The sequence below is a fragment of the Rhinolophus hipposideros genome, assembly GCF_964194185.1.
Source record: "Rhinolophus hipposideros genome assembly, chromosome: 16".
Classification (NCBI taxonomy): Eukaryota; Metazoa; Chordata; class Mammalia; order Chiroptera; family Rhinolophidae; genus Rhinolophus; species Rhinolophus hipposideros.
In genome coordinates, this window is record NC_138062.1 from 28,861,583 (window position 1) to 28,881,934 (window position 20,352).

Here is a 20,352-nt window from a genome sequence, read left to right on the forward strand (position 1 = left end):
TCCAGAGCATACAGGCAGTTTTATTGAGTTAGTGACATGCGGGGGAAAGTTCTTCCTGTGATCAGTAGGAACAGGCATTAGATTGCAGAATCCACAGGGAGGAGAGGCTGGGTGGGGATCAGGAAGGCCTGGAGGCCAGGGCCTGGTCACTTGGTGACATGCAGAGCTCTCTCTAGGGGGTCTGTGGCTCATGGGGGGGAGCAACTGGACTCAGATGCCCCATACTTGGAAAAGCAACATTCACATCTCACTTCTCCCTGAAAAAAAGGGAGGGGGAGGGGAAGGTGAGGGCTCCATGTTCACTGAAAGGCAACAACCAACATTCAAATTCTTATCCACCAAGAAAGCACATCCTCCAAAGGAAAATTAAAAGTGCCAGTGGTTTCCTGGCTTTATATCTGGGCTCTGGCTGCAGGAACAGTCATTCCCAGGCTGGGTACTCAGCCTTTTTTTGGGCTCCCAGGGACTGCTGGGCCCCAAAGCTAAGGCCTGTATACTTACCGGTGGTTTTGGCGGTATTCCTGCAGAGCTTTCTCTGCCACCGTCTCCATGAATTTAGGGTTGTTCCTGGAGACTTCTTCTGGGACTGTCACAGTGATGGGGTCAGAATCAAAGAGCTTCAGAACCACCTTAGTGAAGCCAGTGGGAACACTGGAGTCAGAAGAATGGGAAGCCACCTAGAAGGGGGAAAGGTAAGTGAAGGGTTAAAACATTGGCCAAACTGGACTCATTTTGCAACAAAAGTCAGGCTTAAATCTGGACAGTTGACCCCCTTTGCATTTGACTAATTTTGACATGTGTACAGCTTTGTGAATATAAATGCTCTAATTCAGAGATCCTCGTCGGTAAGTGTAAAATGCCACCACAAATGACCAGCACAGGGGAAGACCCATGGAGTAAAAAATGGTTTCCAAGCCACCGTGTTTTCTTTGGGCAGCCGCTGGCCAAGCTGTGGTGGAAAAGGCATCAGGGAAAGAAAATAAAAAGTTTCCTAGTGCAAGAGAGAAGCTTTTCATCTGGTAGGGAACGACGCCATCAATTCATGAGCTACTCCACGTGGCACAGGACAGCAAGGCAGCTTCATGGAAAGAGCACGTCGCAGGCAGGCAGATAGGTTATGATGCCCAGGTGAGTCCTCTATCTGTTATTTGACCTTGGGCAAGCTGTTGAACCTCTCTCACTTTCCTCATCCGTAAAATGGGGTCATGAAATTGTACATCACTGGGTGATGAGGTTTCCATGCAACAATATACAAAAAGGTCTTATGTTTCCTGCCATAGGACAAATACTCCATCAAAAGCATAAGCACCCCCTTGAATACCTTCATCCCATTTCACCCTCAGAGGAGAGTCACATTGCCTGCAGATTGCACCTTGGGCCCTCAGCTGCAGTGTATGGCTGGGACAGGACTCACCGTGGTGATGTGGAGAGAGTACTGGTCTTCGCTCTGAGTGAGGTTAGCCAGCTGGGATACCCAATTAAACTGCTCGTTTAGCTGCTTCAGCAGAGAGGAGGTGTTCAGCATCTTTTGCTGGTAGGACTGGAGCAGCTCATCGTACAGCTTGGTGAACTTCTCTGCAAGCTGGAGAGAACTGTTCAGCTCCTGTCGCAGCTGGTTCTGAGCAGGGTTGCTGGCCGAACAATCTGCCCAAAGATGCAAAACAGAAAAGGCAGACATGTGAAGGGAAAGCTAAAAAGAACCACACATGGAACCCAGTTCATGCAGCCGGGACCTAAAGTAGAGTTATTCTCAGCGCCAGTCCCCAAACCGTTTGTCGTCCGTCTGCGACAACATAAAGAGCTTGTCCCAGAATGTAAATCAACATGCAGCTTCCTTCATTAAGAAAGTCTTGCTCTGGAAAACAGTGTCAGCTAAACTACACAGTGTGCTTGGTGACATCATTGATTTATCTTTGGATGCGAGACCCTTCTCTCCTTGGAGACGGGTGGTAAACAGCACTAACTAGTCTGAGAAGCTCGGATCTCAGGGCACACTCCGTGCTCAGACCTGAAGCTGCCCTGGCTGCTCTCGTTCCCCCGTGAATCATTTCCAGAGACGGGGAATGCTACTCATCGCTACCATTTGTGTGGCACCTGCTATGTACCAGATGCCACATAAGTGCTTCAGATATCCATTATCTCTAGTAATCAGATGTATTCTAAGAACTACCAATAATAATTTTATTTTTTTTACCAATAATGAAATGGAGGCCCACAAAAGTAAATCACTTGCCTAACGTCACAGAATGAACAATTTGTGGGGCCAGGAATGACTCCTAAACTTCCTAGTCTGAGTCTGCGGGGCTGGAAATTTCCCCGAGCTTGTTTTTTGTGCATACCTGCAGAGCTGGAAATTCTGGCCCTAAGAGTCCATGCAGCAGAAGAGATGGCCAGGACCCTTGCGTCACAAAGCACAGCAGCCTCGTGGCTGGGGTCCTGGTTTCCCACCTGCCCAGCATGGCTGGTCACCAAGGTCACCAGGAGAGCAGGAAAGATAAGAGTTCATTCCTTTTGGTTCCTGAGCGCTCACTGCAGGTTGTCACATTGATAAGAACTGGCAACTACCCACGATTTGTTTAAAAAACAACTGCTTTTTCTCTCCTTCAATTTTTCAAAAATATCCCAAGGACAGGCAAGTCAAACCCACATCAAACCCAGGCAAGTCAGGGGAAAGGAGATCTTTGCACACTGAAGAGTGGTAATCAATTATGGTAATTATATGTCATTATTTGCATTAAATGATTACATTACATGTAATCATTTGTATTAAAATAAAAGGTTAGGTGGGACAAGAAATAGAATTACTAACAAGAAGCTGGATTGGAACAGAGACACCACGCAGAACTGTAACTCTTTTCACCAGGAAATAAATGAAAAATAAGAAAAGTCATTGAGAACGGAGACTCAGTCTAGGGCAGTGGATCCCAAATGGGGGCAAAGCTGCACCCCCCAGGGTACATTTGACAAGGTCTGAAAACATTTTTGGTTATCGTAGCTGGGAAGGAGGTGGGGTGGCAGCGACTGGCATCTAGTGGGTAGAGGCCATGGGTCCGGCTAAATATCCTACAGTGCACAGGACAGCTCATGAGAAAAAGAATCATCTGGTCTGAGATGTCAATAGTACCGATGTTGAGAAATCGCAGGTCCCCAGCCAGTGCATGCTCCCATGGTCACAAGCGCCTTAAATAAGAGATCGTAAGTGTTCCTCGATGAAGGAAAGAAGGTGGCTGTTTAGGTAAGCTGTGGTCAGTGACTGCCCATCTGGGCCTAGGCATCTGTACGTTTTTTTCTTCTGGCCTTAACATGACTAACTTTCCTGTGGCAAGGTACTAGGTACTAGGTAACATATGCTATTCTAACTAGGACATTTTATGGGAAGAGCCCAAGAGGCGTGGTTGTGTACTGATCGGCACGTCTCCATGCTGCAGCCTCTCAGAACACTTTATTTTGCAGTGGCTTCTAAAATTATAGGAATGAGGCTAGAATTTTTAACCAGACTCTGAAGGCTTGCCCTGGTAAACCTACACGTATTCAATAAAAGGTGGATCCTCTATTCACAAGGTAAAGAATTAACACTTTCTGAGCATAGACTCTTGTGGGCCAGAAAGCTATTCTAGGTGCTTTTATAGTGTTATCTCCAAGGAGAAAGAAACGAGGCAGTGTCCAGATCTGATAAAACAGAGGGGGAACAACTGAAGGGAGCTATTGCTTTGCCTCAGGGACCAATCAAAGACAGTGTTGCTGGGAAGCTCAGGGATCACAAGCAGTGACCCATGTGACCCACGTGTGCTGCGGACAGAACACAAAGCGCGGGTAAGAGCACACCCCAAACACCTAGTCTCTCAGGCATGGGAAGTCACTTAACCTTTTTCTGACTGATTTCGCACCTCTGTAAGACAGGAACAATAACTGTGCCCAACTTAGAGTCATTCTGAGGAAATGAGTAATTGTTTGCAAAGTGTTTAGAACAGTTCCTGGTGCATGGTAAGTGTTTGCTAAACAGAAAAGACACTACTTAAAATGTCATGGTCTGCAGGGAAAAATAAAGATGTCTACCGTGCTTGTCCCTTGGGGCAAGAATAACTGGGGGAAATCAAAGGAGGACAGCTATAAAAACATGACTGCCTGTGAACCCCGCGCTGGATGACGCGGTGGGCAGTTTATATACTTAGTCTCCCGACTTCAGGGGGCAATTCTGCACCCTCACCCCCGTGTACAGATAAGGGGCCCAGGCGGAGCAAGGCCGAGGGCCTCCTCTGGTGCCACAGCTAGAAGGCAGCGGAGCTGGAGTGTGAACTCTTCTGTCTGACCACAAAGAGGCAGCCCCACTGAGGTACCAGGGACCCAAGCCTCCCCGACTCACCCACTGACAAGATCTCCTGGCACTTGGCACACTGGTCCTTCATCCTCAGGCACCCCGTAGAGTTGTGACGGATCTCCTTGCACACAGAGCGGTTATCGTTGTCTTCTGGAGACACACGAGGGAGAGGGAGTCAGGCTGAGGGACCACACAGAGCAACACAAGGATGGGCTACCCCGACCTCTCTGACCCCTTCCACTCTACTGTCTGGAACTTTGAGATGGCTCCGTAGGCAGAGCAGGTTGGGGTTTGCCTGCAGACACAGGGCTCTGATCGGGGCTCCCTGCAGCACTAGGAGGTGCTTCCCGGGGTTTCCCCTGGGTATGGCCTCCCCTCCCACCATCTCTACCTGACGAGCCCTCTCCTGCCTCCACACTCCCTTGACTATTTGCACTTCTCTGAGGCATCACAACGCATTTTGCTCTGTATTTTACCTGGCTCCTTTCTCTCCCCCTAGCCAGTCAGCAATCCCCTTGAAGGCAGGAATGGGATCCTCCTTAAAGCCTCCTTATAACACAGGGCTCCCCCCACCTCTGTTATGGATATACATTAGATGCTGGTTGAATTCAGCACTCTCCTGCCCTTCTAATCCATTTCAAACCAAATCCCTGGTGCCAAACTACAACACGTAGGAGATGGACTTGACCAATTCATGTCTGTTGGTTCAATGAAGGAACTCATTTCTGAAAGCACTGGCTTTTCATATCCTTACCAGACTTCATTCATTCAAAAAATACTCACTGTGCACCATTTCTCTACCAGGTCCTAAGGTTACAATCATAAAGAGTTTTCTTAACGGTAATATGGGCTGCTTATATAATTTGTCACCAATATATGAATGGTGTCCACAGAAAGCCACCTGAGTTCCCAAGAGAAAGGGGTCTGGTTCTCAATAGGGAAGAGTCAATGTAATGCCTATCAGCTGCTGGAAGGGACATGTTAAACACAAAAGAACACAGATTCCAAGTACTGCAGGGCTAGATTTGACTGGGTCCCACTTAACCAGCTGCAAAACCTTGGACACACTCCTTTGTCTCTCCGTCATTGTAACTCCTTAAATGGAGTGAAGACCACCCTTACGGGCTTGTTGGGGGGAATTCGAGATGACACATGCCAAGTCCCAGCATAGTTTTTAGCATATAATCGGTTTCTCAACAAACAACAAACTTAGTTCTTCCATCCCTTCGTAGGAGGAACAAGACAGCTTTCTAACCTGCTGTGAATTCCGGCATTGGGAACTGGTAGGATGGTGTAAGGATGTGGGCATCCATGGCTTGCTGAGCCTGGTGTATCATGTCAAAGAAGGGCTGGAACATGTCAGGGAAGTTTGGGGGTCTGAACATGGGAAAAGACATTATGTTCCGGGCCAAGCGAGACTTGGGATGGAAGTCAAAAGACCTCCTCGGGGATGAGCCGAAAGGTGAGAAATAGTAGGTGTCCAGGGGCTCCCTGTTGAAAAATCTATCCTGGAAAAGTGCGTCTATAATACTGGATGCCCGATTGAATCTGTCCTCCATGGCATCCAGGACGTGGCTCTGCTGCCGGTCACTCTCCATCAGAGAATCGATGCGGTCCCCGTTAATCCAGAAGTAGAAGGGAGAGCTCTGGTTCAGGAACTCCTCAAGCTGTGATGGCAGAATGGGAAACCGTTAGGAGAAGCTCACTTGGAGTGCCAGCCTCTTGCACCTCCTTCTGGTGGAGAAGGACCAGGCCCAGCCCCTCACAGCATCTGGAGGTACTCAGAGCCACATAGCACATGACCAACAGCCCTGCTGGTCTCTGAACTGTCAGGTCAATGCCCTTCTATTCTACCCACCCCAACAGGGAAGAATTTAGGAAGACCTGTGAGGCCGAGACATTCACAAAGCCCATCCCTTGAAACGAGTCTGTTGTCCTCTTTGGCCATCAGTGGTCCCCAATCAATTGCATCTGGCATGGGAAATGAAGCTCTGATGTTGTGATTTATAACTAGAAATATATGTCTTCCACACGTCCTTACAAAAAGCTCCTAAAAACCTTCGAATTTCTGGTGATGAGAACAATAAAGGTGTCTTTTGTTACATTAATGAGGTGACTACTGGAAAACACCTAAGGATGGAAGCTGGTTGCTACGGGAACCAATCAGGATTGAAGGGTTGGAATTTTCAGTCCCAGCCCCTGATTTCTGGGGAGGGGAAAAAGGGCTAGAGGTTAAATCAATAGCCAGAGGCCAGTGATTTAATCGATTATGCTTATGTAATGAAGCCTCCATAAAAACCCCAAAATACAAGGTGTGTAGAGTTTCCAGGTTTGGTGAACATGTGGAGATTTGGGGAGAGTAGCACGCCAGGTGAAGGCATGGAAACTTCGCACCCCTTCCTCATACCTTGCCCTATGTATCTTTTCTATCTGGCTGTTCGTGAGTTCTATCCTTTTATAAGAAACCTGTAGTCTAGTAAGTAAAATGTTTCTTGGTGTTCTGTGTGAGCTGCTCTAGTCAATTCATCAAACCGTAGGAAGGGGTGGTTGGAACCTTCCATCTATAGCCAATCAGTCAGAAGCACAGGTGACAATCTGGACTTCTGGTTGGCATTTGAAGTGGGTGGGGGCAGTCTTGGAGGACTGAGACCTTCCTCTGTGGGTCTGATGCTATCTCGGGTAGACCGTGTCAGAATGGAGTTCAACTATGAGATGCCCTGCTGGTGTCATAGCACTGCGTGGTGTGGGAAACCCCCCCCACACACACACACACTGGAATTGGGTGCAGAATGACAGAAAGATTTCATTTTCCTCATTCCCCCATTCATAGTCTAGGCTGTTCTCAAGGACTGTCTTTTCCCTTTTCACCTGGCGGCCAACCAGCCCCGAGCCGCTTCTGCAGACGCGTGCGTAGAACTTCATGCAGGTCTGTTTCAGGCAGGGCTTACACTCCTCCCAGAGGGCCATCATGGTCTCATTGCACACCTCCTGGGACGCCTTCAGTTTCATTTCAGTATCCTTAGTATCAGTTAGGGCCTCCTACAGCAGAACATGAGGCCGGGTGAGCCACACAGAAACCACAGGCTTCACCCTTCCCCAGCAGGCCTGGTGATGCTGGGCCCTCCACCGCCCAGGCAGACCTTCCCAAGGCCGGCCACGGTGTGCTAATTTCCACCCCTACTCTGGCTCATTCGTTCCCTCTGTCGCCTCCCTGGAATTCCCTTCCCACCGAGCTTTAAACATCCTCTCATCCTCAAGACCAAGCTGTCGCTTAGTCCTCTCCAGCCACGAACATGTGGACACACGTGGACATCTTATCGGACACTGCACTCAAGAGTCTTTACCCCAGGATTTACCTCTCACTTATACCTCACATCCTGTGCTCACTTCTGGTGTTTAAATGTCATCTTCCGAAGCTTCTAGAGCTCCCTGAAGCTTATGTTTCTAGCGGAACCATGGTCCCTGGCATGCAACAGGAATAGGCAAGCTTTCAAAATCAATGTCACCACAACTACCAAAACTCTCTACCATGCCCATGTCCTCTGATCCAATAATTCTATAAGAATCTATGCCAAAGAATTCCTACCTTAAAGGACAAATCCTTCTGCCTAATGATATTTGATCCCATATGAATTTGTGGGGGAAAAAAACCCACAAAAAAACAAAACCAAAACAGTCTACAAAGACATGGGGCAATACAGTGTGTGCCGGCCTTAACCCCCGAAGTATTACACACACGAGACAGGCTTTCTGAAGGTAAGGTGCCATCCCCGTCTTACCCTCTGACAGACCCTATCCAAAGCCTACCTTGAAACATGACCATAGTTAGGGTTTAGAAAAATCTATTGTAGTGAATCTGGGCATCAGGCTCTGGGCCAGGATAGTAACAAAAGCAGATCCAAAATCTCACCCTTTGAAGCTTTCAAAAGCAAATAAACCCTCCTGGTTTTTTAACTACAGTCCCGGCACCAGGTGACACAGCCCTGGAAGGACCGAGGGTCAACAAGGCATCCCAAGGGTCAGCAGGACAACCCAAGAGGAGCCAGGACCCCACTCACCCTCCCCTCTAGTAGGGAAGGTCTAAGTGGGGATGTGGTCACCTGGCTCTTCCTTACCTCTTTCTTCTTCTTGGCTTCCTCTAAGCTGCTCAGCAGTGATTTGCGTTCATCATTTGTGTGTTCTATTAGGGTCTTTATCTGTTTCAGCCCCTTGACGGAATTTTTAATTTCCTTATTAATGTATTTACTACCCTCGGTAGACATTTCTGCAAGAGAAATGCAGGAAGGTAGAATGAGGCAAGAGGAAGAGATGACAATGGAGATATAACCCTGGAACCAACTGGAATGGTCAGAAAGGCTGTTAGATCCAGGGGCTGTAAAGGCTGGGAAACCCCTGACAGGCAGCCTTCGGGCCCCAGCTTTGCCCTGACAAAAGTTCCTATCACAGGGCTCATTGTGGGCCCAGGATCTGAGACCCAACCACACCAGCTATTCAGAAACACAAACCCCGGGACCAGGCACATCCCAGAGGATATGTGGCACTATGCCTGCGCCTGCAGGCTGGAGAACAAGCCTGCCCAGTTACAGAAGAGAATTTGAAGGAGAAAAAAAAAAAAAAAATCCTGGTAGTGTAACCTCTTAAACATCAAAATATGGAATACTGTTATTTTGGATACAAGTCTTTCTCGAATTCAGTTGAACCAAACATCTGAATTTCTTTTCTCCAATACATGGTGATGGAGACACAAAAATGAGTTAATAGCACTGTTCCCCAAGGAGACTGTCACCAACGACACAATCCTGTGACAAATGCAATCAGATGATGTCAACAAAGTACCAGCTAAAGCACTGAGATCAACACCTCACGGGCATTTTCTTCATGCTGCTGGCACCACCACCGTCCCCAGTGCATAAGTGGGAAAAAGGGAAGCCCAGTGAGAACAAGATCGTTGCACGGGGTTATACAGCTAGCGAGTGGCAGAAACAGACTCATACGAGGCTCTGATCTTGAAGTTTCGGTTTTTAACTACTACCCAAAGGACGGGTCAGCTAGTTGGGCGAGAGAGGAGTGGAGGAAGGACAGGTTTCAGGAAAGGCGTGGCAGAAGAGGGGACCACCAGCTGGGTTCTGAAAAAATGACAAGCCTCAGATTGAGTGATCATTCAATATACGGAGCATGGTTTTCTGGGTGGGAATGAGGAGAACTCAAAAAAGGAAGATCCACAAAGGCCCAAATGGTCCAAGCTTCATGGACCTTCATGGAGGAGGTGTGGGCACCAGCCCATGCAGACTGGGAAGGGAATAGCCGAATGAGACACAGCAGCTAGAAAAGGCTTTTGAGATACCTGAAAATGCCTGGAAGCCAACCTGACCTCGAAGAGCCGAGGCCCGGGGGCAGGGGAGAGGAGGCTCAGAGAAGAGCCTGGCAGAGCAAACCAGACCTGACGCACAGGATAAAATGATCTTTAAGCCTTGGGGCCCTGACAGGAAGGGTGACAAGAAGGACACGCCGTCTACTTACCCTGGAGCTCTCTGTCTGAGACTTCCTGGTCGCCCAGCACCTGCCCGTTCTCCCAGATCACCAGCAGCCCCACTAACAGCAGTAGAGTCTTCATCTTGCCTCCTTCTCCAATACTGGAATCCTAGCACGCCTCTGTTTATAGAGAACAGGACACTGTCATGGTAACAGCTAGACAGCCTGCTGGTTTCCGGCCCAGCCTGCCGCCTGCACCAGCTTTCCAGGAGTCGTGCAGAGACCTTGCCCTTAGCTATCCTCTCTCAGCTGGCATCGCTGCATTTTTATACCCGGGGAGGTTGGGAGAAAAGATCAAACTTGCCAACAGACATTTTCAAAAGAAAGTAGAGGCAGTGGGTACAGGGAGGGACCACAGGACAGCAGCCTAAGACAGAAGAAACAAGAATTCTGGTGTCAGAGCCCTGGGCTCAGATCCAAGCTTTCCTCTTCCTCCTTCCCCATAATAGGTAAATGTGTCTGAACAAGGCAGACATGCTGTCTGCATCCAGAAAGGGGTCTGTCTGATGATACCTGCTCAAACCCTGAAAAGACCTCCCTTAGATCACTTATAGCGCCCTCTCTTGTCCCCCCATCAAATGGGGATTGCATTCCAGAGCTCAGAGAGCCCCCCTGCCACATGCATCACTAATCTGGCCACAGCAAGCATCACCAATCACAATACTTCTCCCCACTGAGCCTCAGCACCACCTAAAACTGGTTTCAAGAGTCTGAGGTACTGAGAGCTAACCCTTTGGGTCAGCATTGGAAAATAAATCCATTTGACACCCCTCATGTGAGATGTGAGCCAGGCTGCATGGATTGGGGGTATAAATAAAGAGTAAAGCCAGGAGGGAAGGACAATTCTCTTCAGGGAGTAGAGAGGGGAGGGGCAAAGTCAAGGGTTAACATTGGGACCAAGGGGCCTTTGGGCTCTGATGCCTCCTCAGGAGCAATCCCTCTGGGAAGACCTGTGCCTCTGCTCTGCCAGGGACCGTTCACATGACCCAGTCCTTCTAAACTCATAGCAGGGCGCCTGCCAAGGTGCCCCTGCCACCGCTCTGGGCTTGCTGCCCTGAGCCTGGGCACAGCCTGGTCTTACACAATAGACCCTTTCCCAGAAGCTGAAGTTGTTACATAAAACAGAAGCCCCTCCCCCTGTAATCCGCACCTCCCCCCCAACTGCTTATCTGAATTCACCCATTTCCCATAACAGAACGAGGAGGTGGGGTGCCCCCTTCCTGAAATCGTGCACATCCAAAAGTTGCTCTCAGCTCAGCAGGCCCATCTGGATGCTGGGTAGAACACTAATAAGACAAGCCTCTCCTGAAAAGTAGTTAGTAACGCAACCGAATTGTGGTTCCCAAACTAACTGCACAGAGCACAGGAGTAGCGTGGGAGAAACAGTGGGTCATCACCTTCTGCAAACACAGCGTGGGTGTCTGAGCCAGGATGCTATTTCAGGCCCACCAGAAGGTCCTGGTCAGACAGGCTCTGCCGTAGCTGCTCACTGAGGCCTGAAATGTCTGAAGCAGGTACAGAGCCTTCGCCAGACCAGACAAAGCCAGAGAAATACACCATTCCAGGCAAGGCCCCTGGTAACAATGACTTTGGAGAAATCCAGAAGGCAGGACATTGGACCCTGAAGAAGGGAGAAGGAGGGCAGCCAAAGGCAAGAGCACTGGATGAGGAGTCTAGAAACCCAGCAGCCAGTATAGGGTCTCCCACTAGGAACCTGGGGTTCATGGGGAGCCATCCAGCTCTGAGCCAGGAAAGAGATCAGTCCCTCCACCCCAGAGGGGGGGCTGACCCCAGAGACAGGATGGGGCTCCCCCAAGGCCCACAGCAAGCTCGTGGCAACCCAAGGATGAGAAACCAGTTCTCCCAACCCCGCAGCCCAGTGTTCTTTCCTTGATGCCGAGGCACTTAAGTCTCTGAGCCTCAGTTTCTTCGTCTGTAAAATGGACCTGAGGTAGACCTCAGAGATGTGAATGTGTTCTGTAAACAAAGGGTCTTATATAATCATAGTGAATTCTGACTACTTCAGAATTTGATGTAGGACCAAGTGTGAGCATTGGCAATATGTCTCGGGGAAGTGGTTGCAGATGGCAGGTTTGGAGAGGGGCAAAGGAACAGAAGCAGGCACACAGAGGCCACCTGTTGTCCCTCCGTGGCTGTGTGGCTTTGCCTTAGTAAAATGACTGGCTGTGAATGGCCTGGGGGTCTTGTTATAATGCTGCTTCTAATTCAGAATCTGCTTTTCTCTAACAAGCTTGCAGGTGGTATCACAATGGCTAGTCCAAGGGTGGCACTAGCAGTGGCAGCACAGCGACCTGGTACCCCTTTGCACTGACTCGCCGCCCCTCTCATCTCCTAGCCTGGGCACCTGCTGCCAACTTCTCTGATTAGACAGCCACCCGAAGCCTTCCTTTCCCCACCACTGGGCAGCCTTCCCCTCCTAGGAGGGTTTAAATCATGCAGAGGGAGCCAGGAGAGGACACAGGGACCTAAGTGAAGTGGTCACACAGATAATAAACCACGGGGTTTAAAGCTCAAGGGCCAAACTCCTACCTAGTTTCTCCCCAAATATAGAAAAGTAAACCAAAAAGAAAAGGAAAAAATAATGCACATGTAATTCACACTATCCAGAGGCAAGTATCAGCACTGTGGTATATTTCCTTCTATTTCTTATGCATTTGTATATAATCAGATCCTTTACATCCACGGTATCAAATATTCTTTCAAAGCACACTTTTGTGACTGTGGAATAGTCCGTTTCCTGATGTATTCTAGTTTGCTATCCCACATGGTTGGACATGTAAATTGTAATTTCCCACTATTATTATAATGAACACTCTCACTAGCACCCTTTTATAGTAAATTCCTAACCTCTCTCCAATAATAATAATAATAATCAGCTTCTTTTTTTTCATTAAGTCCAGAAATTCTGGAAGGGCAAGAGGCTTTGGTTCTAATCTCAGTTCTGACACCTACTTGCTGTTTATCTTTGCAGCTGGTCCTAAACCTCTCCAGGCCTCAGATTATCATCTATAAAATGAGACGGTTGAATCAGACGTCTGAGGTCTGATGTAGGTTGTGTGACTTTCCTCTGATGTACCCTAGTATATTAGGAAGCAAAAAGAGTAGGATTTAAGTGATGGCAACATGTACTTAAATCAAAACATCATACTTATAAACACACTACCCAGAGACCGAGAAAATTCTGAAGCAAACAAGATGACTCATGCACCCAACCTGACAACCACCGCTGAAGATGGTACCTTTACAAGGAAGGAAGATGCTGCAGGAAGGCCCCACGTGCAGGCCAGCTCTTCCACTCAGTACCCCGGGCCTCTCGAATAGATGTCAGTTCTCCAAGTGTCAGTTTCCCCCGTCTTTGCAAAAGGAGGATCGTTACACCTGTCTTAGTTACCCGCAGAATTATGGTTGGAGCTAATGAGCCGAGTCCAGTCTGTGCACCGTCCCCAGCAATTTGGCTGCCTGGCGATGGGGCTCCAGCCACCGACCTTCCCAGACTCCCTCCACTCCAGCTGACAGCCTGTGACCACTAGCGAGCATCCGCTCTTCGCCTAATTGCCACCCCCGCCCACCCGTGGGTCCCGGAGCGGCTCTGCGCAGGGGTAGGAAAGGTGGGGACATCTCACCGGTCAGTGGTACCCGTGTGCTCCTTCTGGCGACGCGACGTGTTGAGCACAGTGCAGCGCCAGTATTTATAGAGCTCTGCTACGTATACTCCCCCTTTGGGGCTGTCTGCAAACCTGCGTGACTCACGCCCAAAGAATGCCGGGGAATGCACCGGGAGCTTTCTGGAAGCGGGTAGGGGGTGGGGGTGCAGGGACCCGGTGCAGCTCCCAGCCAGGGGCGCCGGGGGGCGCAGCGGCACCGCGAAAGGCCGAGCGGGCTCCTGGGGAGACAGACCCTGGGAGGCGCCGTGCACCGCTGCCCCGGGGCGCAGAGCTGGGGGACGGCGCCTTCCCGAGGGAAGTGCCTCAGTTAACTAACAGACACGTATTCCTCCGGGTTGGAGGGGCCCCACTGCGCTCCTGGCTGTTCCTAGGGTCCGAAATAAAACCTCACCGTTCCGCAGCCCTACTGAATGTTAATCTTTCCTATTAAACATGTGCCATTCCTCTTGTTTCATTTAAGTAGAAAAGTATCGGAAATAATGAGGGTGGGATGGAGAGGGGTGCTGTGCTGGAGAAGAAAACGTGAAGTATGAAACGCTGACTTCTGGAGCCGTCACAGTGACCTGCTGGCCAAGAGGAGACAGAAATATGTTTATAGGGCGGGATAGAGCATATATTTGAGCAACCAGAAGGCCTCCCTGATTCCTGGACCTTAAGCACTGTCCCCATCCACTTGGGACCCAGCCAAGCAGAATGGGCTTCATGGAGCCCATGCAGCCCCACATTGGGTTTGATGCATTACTGTTACATTGGGTTTGATGCATTACTGTTACAGTCTTGAAATTCTTAACAGTTCTTAAATAAGGCGCTCCACCTTCTCATTTGCACGGAGCCTCAAAAATTATGTTGCAAGTCCTGTTTCTCACTGTCTCCTACTGCCCCAAGTTCCCTCTGCTGACAGGAGGAAAGGAAGCTTGTTTTCTCCTCCCTTTGGCCAAGGACTTTCATGTGACAGGGATGAGGGCCATCGCACACCATCCCTGTCTGGGAGAGGACCAATCCAGAAGCCCCTCAGGTATAGCTACTTCTTGGAGAAGTAGAACTACTCACTCTGCCCCCCCACCCCAGGATGTTTGAGCACTAAAAAAGGGCAAGGGGCTGGAGGGTGGTGGTTCTCTCACTGATGGGGCAAGATAAGTGGTCTCTGCAGGTGTAGGCAGCCTGGTTTGGGTGCCTGGCTTTGAAAAACCACTTAAGGTAAAAGGATTTAGAGGAGAGCTATATGGTCAAGGCTGAGTTTTCCTGTTTATTGCTTTTGAGGTATAGCTTGAGACCCAGTTCCTGGTCATCCAAGCCCCAGGGGCAATTAGGACCCCACCTCTCTCCAAGAGGGAGCCTGGAGAAAGCTTCCATGCCTGTGAAGAAGGTGGGAACTTGAGCTGGATGCATGGAATTCTGACTACACTGCAGTATCAGCTCTGCAGTGAGGCGCTGGGTGACCTTGGACCAATCACTTTGTCTCCTGGGTCTCTGTTTCTCCTTTTAGACAATGAGGAATCTGGTTTGTATAATCTCTAAGGTGCCCCCTTCAACCTAACCTGAGACAGTGCCAAGTGTGAGATCATCAGTCCAGAAGGAAAGACAACCCCAGCAAAAGTTTGGAGCGATAGTTCTCCCCTGAGGGTTCACTTTATTTTTCTTTAAAAAAAAAAAAAAGTCTAATTATCAGTAACAGCTACATTTTTTTATGCAAACTGCCTCCTCCTTAGCACATCAATGCCTGAGGTCAGAAGAATTGTTTTTGAGCACACTTCTTGTAACTTTTCTGTTCTGTGACTCCCCTAGCATCTGGCACAGTAGGCAAAATCTGTGATAATTATATTTTTAAAAATCAAAATGGACAGGCAAGCAGATCGGCCTTAGTCAGCTGAAGTAAGGGAAGGGAGGAGGGGAAGAAGGGACTAGGAGAAAACAACATGATTCACAGCCAAGACACCATGGTCCCCTGGGAACAATGACTTGATTACTCCAGCTACTAAGCAAACAAGGCTCAGAAGATTTGACTTTAAGGGGGAAAATTCGCATTTTTGGAAGCACCATAAATGCATCACTGGATTGTGAATATTTTCAGTAAATCATAGAGGTTCACTGGTTCAGCCCTCCCACAATACTTGATTCCTAACCTCCCCATCTCCAACCAACATCCCTACCAGGTGGTCATCCTGCCTTTGTTTGAATGCCCCCAGTAACGGGAAGCTCACTATCTCCGTGCAAGCGGTTTGCCCAGTAAAGCTGTTTAGAGTTAGGTTCTTTTGTTGAGTCCAAGTCTAGCTCCTGCATGGGCTAGCCCCAAGCCCTGTTCTGTCTTCTGAACCACACAGAACATCCAATCCTTCTCTCCTCTGCTAGTCCTTCCGACATTTGAAGGCAGATAGTTGGCTTCTCCCAGTGACCCTCAGGCTTATGGCTGCCTGCCCTCAAGGCCACTGTTTGCAGTTTGGCCTCTGGACCTTGCCTCTCTTGAAGCCCTGGGCCCAGCCGTGGACCTGACAATCTCACAAAGGACTGGCCACAGAATAGACCAGGACCACCCGTCCCTTGCCCAAACACTCTGGATTAGCTCTTAGTTAGCTGCTGAGTCACTCGGTTGATTCATAGAGAATTCGTCATCTTTCTGGCAGTGTTGCTGTTTAATCATTTCTTCTCCCATTGTGGACTTTGGCACTCAGGTTTGGGGTTTTTAGCTTGATTTCTTTTCTTGAAGGTAGGAAACATCAGGAAAGGGGAAGATGGAAAGTAAAGAACTTTACGTTTATCTGTCTCTTCATGCCCACCACCTCTCCCCTGCTCTAATATCCTGGCTATGTGGCCCCACCCCCGCCATTGTGTCCGGCTCAGTGCCACTAGCATGACAGCGTAACCATCACTGATATATATAACTGGAATAAGCTAGAAATGAACAAGAGCAGTACCCTGTGGCCTGTAATTAGGAATCCACTCTCCAGGCTCCAATTATTTAATGGGTGTATTCAATGACAGGTTCAAGAAAAAAATCATGGGTAATAAAATAATATACAACAAAATCAGCCCACAGCTGCTGTAGAGGAATCCCAAGTGCTTTTTCGGGACCTCCCTACAAAGTCTACAAGCACTCCATCCGTTGTGTTTCCCTTATCCTGCCATCTAGGATCTTTCTGGGAAAAGAGGTGAGGGTAACCTCACCTGGGTTGCTTATCATGGGCCTACAAGGAGACAAATATTATTTACACTATCTTCACTGTTAATCACGTTATTGACTGGCTGTGTGGTTTATATTTCACTCCATAGTTGGTCAGCTCTAAACTTTTGCTCCAATTCTTAGATTAATGGGCATTTTTTAAAAATTGGCCAGCAGATCTGCCTCGGGTCAAATCTGTTTTCCACAACCACTTGGAATCCAACTAATACTTACTTTAGATCAGTGGTTCTCCATGGAACTATACAATGGGATTACCTGAAAAGAGCTTGAAAAATTACCAAAGCCCGAGTCCCACCTCCAGAGGTTATGATTGAATTAATCTGGGGTGCAGCCAGGATTTGTTTCAACTCTCCAAGTCATCTTAATGTGCAGCCCAAGCTGAGGACCACTGCTTTCCAAGCTTACAGATTGCTGGCTTACACTTTGCCCATTCGATCCTCACTACAGCTCTACGTCACTGTTAAGAGTATGTGGTATTATTCTCATTTTATAGAAGAGAAAATTGGGGATCACGGAAATCTGAGTTAACAGGTTTCTGCTTACGTTGAGCTGAAATCTGCCTCCTTCTAACTTCTTTTCTGTCGTCTATCTTATTTCTAAGACACTATATATTGTTATCCCCTCCTCTACAGAACAGCCCTTCAAACATTAGAAAACAAATATTCCATCTCAGCTTAAATGTATTTATACAGGTCCTCTGCCCTCTTCTCATAGAGTGAGGTCGCAAGGTACCTCATTCTGCTCATGCCTGCTCCTAGGTTGCTCCATTTTATCATTGTCCCTTTTGTGTGGCTTTAGGTACAAACACAAGCCACCAGCTTGGGCTGGTCAGATGAGCCCATGATAAAGAGTTTCCTGAACCCCCAAGGCACCGTCTGCTTAATTTTTTTATTATGTTCTAACACACTGTCCCCTGGGGACAGTGGTGTGCTGAGAGTATACAAGGACACAGAAGCAACTGGCTGCAATCTTACCCAAAGATTTAGGGAGAAAAGTTAATATTTAATGAGTAATCAATCTTCCTTCTCTCTTTCTTCCTCTTTCTTTCATCTGTCTTTTTTCAATTTCTCTCTGAATGTCATACTTTTGAAGGAATGCGTATATATATATATATATATATATATATGTATATGTGTATGTACACACACATTTATAATTAGAATGTATATATATAATATACTTGTATATTTAGAATATGTATTACATACATAAATGTATAAGATTTTATGCCCTTTACCTTTTCTTTTTGAAAATAAATGTAAAATCATATTATACATATTGCTTGGAAATTTATTTCCACTTAATAAAATACTATGGATATCCCTCCAAATCAACACATAGGTCTAACCCACATTCCTCAGTAGCTGCATATTTTATTCAGCTATTCTCCTGTCCCAGCTTTTTCTGTCACTGTAAGCTGTGCCACAATAAACAGCCTTCTGCATGTATCCTAATATGTTGGTGTCTTTATTGGTATAAGGTAGATTCTCAAATTGAGATTGCTGGATATTGTTGTCCCTTTGAATTTTTGCCAATCTGATGGGTAAAAATGACATTTTGCTACCTTAATCTAGTCATCGGATTATTGTTTTCATCTGGTTGTTGTATTCATTTAAAAATAAAGTTTCCTCTCACTGTGTATTGGTTTCATATGATTTCAAATCCACTTGTTTGTGAAGTAGGTGAAGTTGTTTTGGTCCAGTTACTTGTGACTTAAGTAGTTTAAGTTTACTGAGGAAGCTGTGTCAGGATATTGTCATGACATCTGTTGTCACAGATAAGCACTCTGTAGCTCAGCTGATGACAGACACTGCTGGGAGCTTATTGATAAAAACATGCGGAGAAACAACCACATTGAGGGGACATTTAGGCTTTATATATCAAGAGTTTGTGAGGCCTCCCCATAGTGTTTGGTCTGGGCAAGGCGACACTTTGCTGATTTAAATAGCTCTCTGAAGACCTTTGGGGCATTAACTGCTGCCAAGATAAAGGCGACTCTTTTACCAGTAGCGGTGAAAACTGTGCAGTAGACCCACGAAAGAGATCAGCTTGCCCATTGTTCCCTAGCCAGGTGCTCTAGGAACAAGGGACTTTCATTTTCATGCTGGCAGCTGAATGTCAGCTCTCAATTGGCTAAGACATCTCTCCTGAGTACCAACTCATACAAAGATACACCTCAACTAAATTCGGACTTGAGTCCTTCATCTCCCTTTGCCTGGAACTGTAGTGTGATAGATCTGTCACTGCTTTGGAGTATGTTATTTCTTCATTGGCTTATTAATAAACATTATCCTGTATGCTTTGGTCTTGTGAGATTATTATAATTCCTACAGCGAACTTCTGTTCAACTATTGGCAAAGACAATCTCAGTCTCCAAACAAATCCCCCAGACACCACTTTCATGACTTTCCTTATCACATTGTTTGTTTGTTCATTTTATTGGGTTACTCACTCTGTTTTCTACCAATTGATAGGACCACTTTAAATAAATAAAGTAACCCCAAGTATGTTGCAAATGTCTTTACAAAGCTACCATATGTCTTTTACCTTTGACTATGGAGGGCTTTAAAGTTTTCTGTGCAGTGAAATTTATCTCTTTTGTTATCTCTTTTGACCTAGTTTCTAAGTTTCCTGTCTTACTTAAGAATGTCCTCCTTTCACTATAATATAGAGTTATTATCCTAATTTTCTTCTAGCTTCCTATTGTATTAATTTTTATATTTAGAATTTAGATATTTAATCCAAATGAAATGTGTATGTGGTATTTGTGTGTGTGTAGTTTGATGTGTGTATATGTATGTCTGTTTGTGGTGCGTGTGTGTTTATAGTACACACGTGGAGGAGAGTGGTGAGGCAGGGATCTAACGTTATTTCCTTCCAGGTACATAGCTAATTATGTCAACATGATTAATCAGATAAACCACCCTATTCATGCTGAGTTGAAATACCAGTTTGTCATCTATGAAGTTTCCCAAATAAACTTGGATTTGTTTTAGGACTTTCTAGTTCATTTCTGTGATTTATATCTTTATTCATGTGTAACACATTGTTTTCATTGCAATATATTTAAAACAATATTTAATATTGAGAAGATAATCATCCTCAGTCTCTCTTTACAAATTTTCTTGGCTATTCTTGGACATTAATTCTTCTGTACAAAATTTAATTTTGTCCAATTGAAAAAACAGTGTTCGAATTTTAGTTACAATTTGTGTGTGTGTCGTTTGATGTGTGTGTGTGATTTGATGTGTGTATATGTATGTCTGTTTGTGGTGTGTGTGTGTTGATAGTATGTGTGTGGAGAAGAGTGGTGAGGCAGGGCTCTAACTCTATTTCCTAGCAGGTACATAGCTAATTATGTCAACATGATTAATCAGATAAACCACCCTATTCATGCTGAGTTGAAATACCAGTTCGACTTTTAGGTTCAATATGTGCAAAATTACATACACATATTGGTTTTGGAAGAATTCACATTTTTATATTTTTCTTCCTATGTAGAAGCATAACATGTTTAGAAGTAATTTAAACTTATTTTTATTTTTAAATGAATTTTTCTTTTTTTTTTTTTTTAAAGATTTTATTGGGGAAGGGGAACAGGACTTTATTGGGAAACAGTGTGTACTTCCAGGCCTTTT

General features: G+C 46.7%; 1 protein-coding gene across 4 annotated transcripts; it reads right to left on the reverse strand.

The window, feature by feature from the left end:
• Nucleotides 1-13,636, reverse strand: CLU (clusterin). Of its 4 annotated transcripts, none has more exons than XM_081075949.1 (10): nt 13,495-13,604; nt 12,824-12,948; nt 9,839-9,970; nt 8,434-8,582; nt 7,187-7,357; nt 5,574-5,985; nt 4,364-4,468; nt 1,415-1,644; nt 502-677; nt 1-257 (listed from the first exon to the last, which is right to left on the reverse strand). In XM_081075949.1, exons 3-10 carry the CDS (start codon nt 9,930-9,932, stop codon nt 248-250), a joined length of 1,347 nt encoding a protein of 448 aa, XP_080932075.1. In that variant the 5' UTR covers nt 9,933-9,970; nt 12,824-12,948; nt 13,495-13,604; the 3' UTR covers nt 1-247. The 4 variants fall into 4 exon arrangements, with proteins under 4 accessions (XP_080932075.1, XP_080932076.1, XP_080932074.1 ...); XM_081075950.1 differs by lacking the exon at nt 13,495-13,604 and adding an exon at nt 13,111-13,362; XM_081075948.1 differs by lacking the exon at nt 12,824-12,948 and having other exon boundaries at nt 13,495-13,636.
• Between the last annotated feature and the right edge of the window lie 6,716 nt (nt 13,637-20,352).